Source organism: Neophocaena asiaeorientalis, unplaced genomic scaffold (assembly GCF_003031525.2).
Source record: "Neophocaena asiaeorientalis asiaeorientalis breed wild unplaced genomic scaffold, Neophocaena_asiaeorientalis_V1.1 scaffold4, whole genome shotgun sequence".
In the NCBI taxonomy this organism is placed as follows: domain Eukaryota; kingdom Metazoa; phylum Chordata; class Mammalia; order Artiodactyla; family Phocoenidae; genus Neophocaena; species Neophocaena asiaeorientalis.
In genome coordinates, this window is record NW_020173682.1 from 630,796 (window position 1) to 638,929 (window position 8,134).

The window sequence follows — 8,134 nt, forward strand, 5'->3', positions numbered from 1 at the left end:
ATTTACTAAAGGCAAAGAACTCGTATTTTCTTTTTTTTTTTAATTGGACCTACATAAAAGCAAATGAACATTTAAACAGCGAATGAATCAGTGTGATGTCTTAAAAAGAGAACTAGTTCCTTTCTTGGTTTAATTGTTGCTTAAAGAAAAACTACTTTCAAATCAAAGGATGCAGACAAGTTTGTAAACCTCTGTTTTGTGGATTCCTCTGGTTTATCACTGAGGGTGCACCTGACGATTTTTTTAAAACAACGACTTACATTTGGACTGCTACCCCCTTATCACAGTGGGTTTATTTTTCATTTGATAGTTTTTATTCATGACAAGACAAAAATTAATTTAAACAATAGTAAGAAAAACATGATTCTTGGATTATGAAATATAAAAGAGGATATATGAAATCCTCTTTAAGTAAGTTAAATAATTAATTTTGCTAGGAATGAGACAGGCAATAAACATAAACAGGTAGAAAACACAGGCACCTTTCTGACTTATGTTTTGCTAGCTCGAATCCTACGTAACTGTGTTTTACCTGAATATTCAACCACTCATTTCTAAGGATGCAGAATTAGGGACTTCTAGAATATGGAACCACTAGCCTCTCTCCTAATTTGATGACATCACACTTAAAACAATGCCAGAAAAAGTGGGGGCAGATCCTGATTTTAGTCTTTTCATGATTCCAAACATGTCCTTGGTAATCAGTCCAATGTGTAACGACTTCTAGATAATTTTACTAAGTAGCACCCTTCTTACTTGAGAATATAAGTTATCTTTACTAAAATAACTTAAGTTTTTTGGGGCTTTGTCTCTCTCTGTATTGTGAGGTCTTAGCCAATACTGAAAAGCTCTCTAACACATCTAAGTCCCCTTAACTTCGGGCGCTATGTGGTTAAGACATTTAACATAAGGTGGAATGGTGAAAAGTAGGAGTTTGGAAGGGAAAGCATTACCTATGTGGTTCAGTATAAGCCAACTCGCATCACCTTCCATATCACCATAGAACACTTTAATGCCATGAAAATTCTTTCCAGTGTTTGTCTGCTATCAGCCCTAAAAAATTATCTTTTTTATACCTGCTCAGTTTCACACTGATGTGAGACATGATGATGTGATAATATTCAGGCTTCGACCCAAACACACATGATACCTGGATATTCAAAATCGATACTTCTGTTCACAGCAATTTGAAGTTCTAAGAATTGTCACACAGCGTAGAATTTAATTCTTTATGCTGCTAAGTTTCAGTGCTCAAGGAAAAAATTAACTTGAAAGGTACTTTATATTATCCTATTTCCTACCACATAATTTTGAAAGTGCAAGCATGCCCTCAAATTAAGCATATTTATTATGAACATGGTGTGTTATTTTACGTTCAATAATTCTGAAGATTTCTACAAATATTGAATAAATGCACAATAATATAAGTTTTCAAGACTTAATCAAAATCAATATAGTACCAAAAGATTTTTTAACCCCAAATAGTTATTAGATGGAATTAGCTTTTCAATAGCTATTCACATACATTGTAAATCACTAAAGGATTAAAAAGTTTTTACCAGTCCTGGAATGTAAGAACTATATTAATGCAAATACAATTCTACAGAGAGCCTATTGTAAATTCTGGATTTGTCACTGAAAAGGGCTATCTATGTTCTATATATTAGTTGTTTTATGTCAAAATTTCTGTGGGGCATTAACCACAGACCAAATAAAACAAGGCATTTCCTTTAGATACTTATTTTTATTAAATCACAATTCAAACACCTTTAAACAAATCCCAAAAGCAAAAGTTATTGCTTTATTTTGTAAGGAGATTAGAGCCAATAGTAAAAAAAAAAAAAAAATCCCCCAATAACAAAAACGTTTCCAGATCAACTTATACAGTTATTTATTTCTCAGTAAACCAGACACGTGTTATCACTCGGATCTATAGAGAAGAGAATCACAAAGTCATAGCATTTTAAAGCCAAAAGATCTCTATCTGTGAGTGAGAAATTTTTACTTTAAAAAGTATCAGTGTACTCAGAGAACCATGTAAGTGGTAGTTATATTTTTAAAGAAAACTTTCCGATAGTTCTAAAGAGGATCAATGACATCACAGTAGATTAACTTTTAAAGAATCCTAACAGTAGTACTCCTGTTTCTCTGGTCAAACTTTAGTCAGCCCTTTAAATCAATCTTAAGCAATGAAATATTTACCTTTTTAGGATTTAGCTTTTATTTTTCTATCTTCCTTATTTGTTTTTGAAATATTTGAAAAGATCTAACCAATCTTCCGGAAAACCAGCTTTACTTCCTGTAGCTTTAAGGACTAAAATAGATTCTTTAATTTGAAGCACTAAATTTTTTTGGAATGCTGATAGCTCATCTTTGAAAATCCAACGTATTCTTCCATGAAGGGATTTTGGTAGATAGGAGTTGTGAAACATTGCAGTGTACATGTTATTGCAAAGCAGCCCCGCAGCACGCAGCTGATACTCACCACCACTTTCCCCTTATGAGCTTTCACTGTCGCTCCAAACCACTGATTCGATTTAAACTCTATAGGTTCCTTGGTTCCATTTACTCTGATCTTTCTGTTGTCTGACAGGGAGAACATGGGTTGTTAATAATTTGTAAAACGTGGCAGCCAGCTAAAATATGTGATAATAAATTTACCCATTAAAAACATTTTTTAAAATGTCATACACATGGGGGGTTCTTTTTGACTAAGTCTGAGCTAGACTTTTCACTTAGAAATATACCAATCAAATGAATATACATACTTGGCTCATGACATTTCACAACTTAACTTTAAAAAAGCATTTTTTTTTTTTTTTTTTTTTTTTTTACCCAACCACTGCGCCACCAGGGAAGCCCTAAAAAAGCATCTTTTTTAATGACTTACATTTTCATGGATAACTACTGTAAACTTGATGTAGACTCTGACAGTCCTTAATCTACACTTCTGTCATTGATTTGCCTGATGGAAGACCAAACATTTATAACTGCTCTAAGGAATTCCAAATCTTCTCTGATAGTGAAACTACTTGGAACCTCCATGCTCCAGGAAGCATAGCTGTCTCAGCATGGTTTAGCAGGAGTCTGCTTGAAGGACTCCAAGTTCCTGGTTTTTAACTGGGTAACATGTGTCCACACAGTCACAGAAAATAACACCTCAACACGGTTTTATCCACACTTTGCAGATGTCAGCATGAGGGGGACCATCTGGGTAGAAATTCAACCCAATTACGACACACTTCAGGTCTTAATAAAAAGCAGATATCTTTTCTTCCACTCCTGATTCCCAATCGACATATTTCCCATGTGGTTCTAACCGCATGGTTCTAACTGAACTTCATCAGTAACAGCTAATGAATTTCAAAAGACATTTGTACCAGGGCAACTTATTTCTATGTGTTCTCTTTGGTATGAATTTTGTTTTTCCTCCTTGACTCTATAATAAATGCATTACAAATGAACTTCTAACTTCTATTAAGGGAGGCCAAAATATACACGCAATTAATATTCACTTGAGTTTACATATGATTACAGACTTTTCAAGAAAGAATAAATTATATATACTTAGGTCTTAACCTAAAATTTACGCTTTGATATGTTAGTAGAAAATTACAAATTTCCTTCTTTAAAATCTTATGCTTTTGATGTTTCTGGACTTTTAAAAAAGAAAAAACAAGTTCTGGAAATCCTCACCCCAAATGCACACAACTGGCAAAGAACTGGAGCATCTTACAGATTAGAGCATAAAAATGAAAATATAAACATTTCTGTTTGCATCTAGGCAAGAAGACGGTAGACCTCAGAGAGAAAGGATCTTGTCACCATGCACTGGGTGATCTTGGGCAATTCATTTAATCTTCTGCAGTTTTAATTTCTTCTCTAAAATTAGGCTGAAAATACCCCCCCTTCCTCTTTCACAGGTGATCAAAGTCATAAAGATCACATAGGTAATGTGGTAGTGCTTTATAAGCTGAGAACATACTACAGAATCTTGCAGCAATACAACCCTTCAAAAATATCTCTTAATTAGAAACCTGGAAACTCAACCTAAGTACAAGAATTAGAAGGGACCTCACAGACACGTAAGTCAGTGCTCCAAATTGGCCGCCTTCTGCTAGAGAAAATGATGTGACTCTACCTTTGGGGCGCCTAAGGCATCTTTTCTGCTATTATAAGGTTGAACTGTGTAATAACTTGATTGAAAGTGTAATTTGTGTGTTATTTTCCAGCAACAAATTTCTTTGAGACCAAGAATACAAATGAACGGACGTCACTAATTCCATCCCTAATCCAAGGATTACAATAGAGAATAATCCCACTGTCCCAAGTCTCTCTTTACTGAAATGAGTTGTGATCTAGGTGTATCCTCCTTACCTTGACCTTTGAGGTGGACAAGTCATCTTTTTTTTTTTTTTTTTGGATGCACCACATGGCTTGCGGGGTCTTCGTTCCCCAATCAGGGATCGAACCCATGACCCTGCAGTGGAAGCACAGCGTCCTAACCACTGGACTACCAAGGAATTCCCAAGTCACCTTTTAAAAATTCTGTTTTATTGGGCTTCCCTGGTGGCGCAGTGGTTGGGAGTCCGCCTGCCAATGTAGGGGACGCAGGTTTGTGCCCCGGTCCGGGAAGATCCCATATGCCGTGGAGCGGCTGAGCCGTGAGCCATGGCCGCTCAGCCTGCGCGTCCGGAGCCTGTGCTCCGCAACGGGAGAGGCCACAGCAGTGAGAGGCCCGCGCACCGAAAAACAAACAAACAAAAATTCTGTTTTATTATTTTTATAAATTCACTGATGTAAATCTAATATTACAATGTCATAAAATTCAAATGAGTAACATGTATTTGGGTTGATTGTGAAAGTGAGCTTTCCCTAATTTCTCACCTTCCTTTTCTGAACAAGATTCTTTCCTGCCAAACAACCCAACACAGGGCTTAGTACTAAGCACACTGGTGCTCGATGAACCTTTGATGCACAGGGGATGTTTTTGATTCGATTTGACCTGTTCGTTCCTGAAAACAACCTCCTGTAAAAACTCAGCACAATTTCTGTCCTTCTAAGCTCTCCTTGGTATGGCAAAGGGCTGAGAAGCTGGAACCTACATTTTCCAGACCCTCTTACAAATAGGATTCAGGTTGAATGAGAGGCTCATGGAGAGATCTGGAAAGAGGAGGAGATGGAGAAGCCATTATTTTCTGGCAGCAATTATAAGCATGCATGGGGGCATCAGTAGCTGCAGGTGGGATGTTCTTCCTGCAGCTCTCAAGTATCCTTTGACAGTCATGCCTTTTTGGTGCTTCAGGCCACTGAGATCGAGTCCTGAACTTCCAGATTTCTTGATCTGCAGGAAGTGACCTTCCTAACTTTCACATACCCAGTCTTTCCAATAATCATATAAACCTCTCAGTCCTAACTATAATACTCAAAGTGGTTTCTGTTTCCTGACCAAACTCCCGTGATATGGAGCAATGCATTTAGGATAGGACCACACGTCTTCTGGAACAGAAGGAAGGCACTGTGCATTGTCAACCCCAGAGAATTCTTGGAAGGGCCAGTGGTTCTGGGAGATGGTGGAGACCATTAGTTACTAAAGCAGTTCTCTCCTTGGCATATCCCAAACTATGCCAAAAGCTAGGAAGAAGTTTTATAGTGACTGCATGTGATGTAAAGCTTCCCAAGTGCCAAAAGACTATTAACAGAGTTAATAAATATAATCCAGGTGAATTTTTTCACGGGAAGAATCAGTATATTTAATATGTGAAAGAGTTCCCAAATCAATGAGAAAAAGACTAAAATTCAATAGAAAAAGTTCTAAGGACCTAAACAGGCATTGCAGGGAAGAAGAAATCAAATATCTCATAAATTCATGCAGAGATCCTGAACCTCAAATTAAAACCATAATGACTTAAGACTTGTCACCTAGCAGTTTGGCAAAAAATATTAATAATCTCTGTTTTCAAGATAATAGCTCAATGCAGCATTTTGGAAGGGCGATTTACAACATATATCAAATTTTTAAATGTACATTTTTTTGAACAAGGAATTCAACTTCTAGGATTTTGTTCAATAGAAATAATTACACAAATGCTTTAAGATGCAGTGTGAAGATATTTGCTGTCCTGGTTGTGATAGCAAAACTGAAACATCTTAAATGTTCATAAATAAGGGATTTGAGAAGAAATTCCTGTTATCTGTAAAATAGAGTACTATTCAACTATTAAAACATCTATTGGGAGTTTGGGGTTGACATGTATACACTGCTGTCTTTGAAAGAAATAATCAACAGGGACCTACTGTATAGCACAGGGAACTCTGCTCAATATTCTGTAATAACCTAAATGGGGAAAGAATTTGAAAAAGAATAGATATGTGTATATGTAGAACTGAATCACTGTGCTATACGCCTGAAACTAACACAACATTGTAAATCAACTATACTCCAATATAAAAAAGTTAAAATACATATGACAGACTTAGATGCACTGATATAGAATACTGTCTACAAAATATATTTTTCTGTTTTACCGTTTCTGAGACTTTAAAAAAAAGTATAGAAAGGTACGAGGACTTCATATAACAAACACTTGTATTCCCACCAGGCAGAACTGACAACTGTTAAGTTTTTTCACATTTGCGAACATCACAGTACCGTTCGACATCTGTCTCTCCAGTTCCATCCCCTCCTCATCCATAGGTGGTCACCATCATGAATGTGATGTGTATACTCCCGGCCACTTAAAAAATAAGGTCCATGAATAATATAGAACAGAGGTCTGCATATATTTCCTATAAAGGACTGATAATAAATATTTCAGGCTTTGCATTCTCTATGGTCTGTCGAAACTACTCATCTCTGCCCTTGTAGCAAGAGCAGCCATAGACAATATGTTTTTTAAAATGGGCTTGGCTGTGTTCCAATAAAACTCTACTTATGGACAATGAAATTTGAATTTCATATGATTTTCATGCATCATTTAAATATTATTCTTTAAAACAAATTTCCAATCATTGCAAAATATAAAAACTACCCTCAGCTTATAGGCATACACAAACAGGTGGTGGGTCAGATTTTGCTGTAGTTTTGCCAACGATTTACTATTGAGTATTCTTTTTTTAAAAAATTTTTATAATTCATTTTTTATTTATTTTATTTTTGGCTGCTTTGGGTCTTCGTTGCTGTGTGCGGGCTTAATCTAGTTGCAGCGAGCGGGGGCTACTCTTCGTTGCGGTGCGTGGGCTTCTCACTGAGGTGGCTCCTCTTGTTGCAAAGCACGGGCTCTAGGCGCGCGGGCTCAGAAGTTGTGGCTCATGGGCTGTAGAGCGCAGGCTCGGTAGTTGTGGCACGTGGCCTTAGTTGTTCCGCAGCATGTGGGATCTTCCTGCACCAGGGCTCGAACCCGTGTCCCCTGCATTGGCTGGAGGATTCTTAACCACTGTGCCACCAGGGAAGTCCCTGTGTGCTCTTTTTAACTGAATAAAAGTGGTATTATACTATCTGTATGGAACAGCGTGTAACTGTGTTTAACATTCAATTTTATGTTTTTGGGAAAGAACCTGTGTTTTGATAATTAGATAGATAGATAGATAATAGATCCAACTCATTCTTTTAAACTCCTGTAAGTATTGTATCTCATTAGATAGCCATCTGCATTTTATTTATCCATTCCATTTACACATGAACATTTAGGTTTCTCAGCTTCTCTACTACCACAAACATGTACCCTGAGTGCCCTTATCTTCACCTGCAGATGGAGAAGTGTTTCTCTCTGGCACCAGACTAGAAATGACATTGCTGGGCAGCTATGCCAGTCCACCTCCAAAGTAGCCCCAGTTTCCATGTACACTCGCAGGGCACGAGAGAGACCCCATCAGCTCTTGTCATCGTAGAGCTGTTAAATTTCTGCGAACCTGGACGACTATGAAATGCTCCTTCATTTGGTTCTGTTTTCATGTGCATTTCCCTAATAATTAGTAGAGTCAATCATCTTTTTATGCTTATGGGCCACACACTTTTTTCTTCTGTGAATTGCTAGCTCATCTCCTTTGTTCATTGCCTTGTTTGGTTATTAGTCTTATTGATTAGAAGAATTCAGCGTATATTCTGAGTCCTTTTTTTTTTTTTTTTTTTTGG

At 37.0% G+C, this 8,134-nt stretch overlaps 1 protein-coding gene across 1 annotated transcript in view; it reads right to left on the reverse strand.

The window, feature by feature from the left end:
- ITGA8 (integrin subunit alpha 8) overlaps nt 1–8,134 on the reverse strand; it is a 180,924-nt gene that overhangs the window by 145,345 nt on the left and 27,445 nt on the right. The window contains exon 7 of the mRNA XM_024750072.1: nt 2,486–2,586. Within this exon, the coding sequence (XP_024605840.1) occupies nt 2,486–2,586 (101 nt within the window). The remainder of the gene's footprint in view (nt 1–2,485; nt 2,587–8,134) is intronic.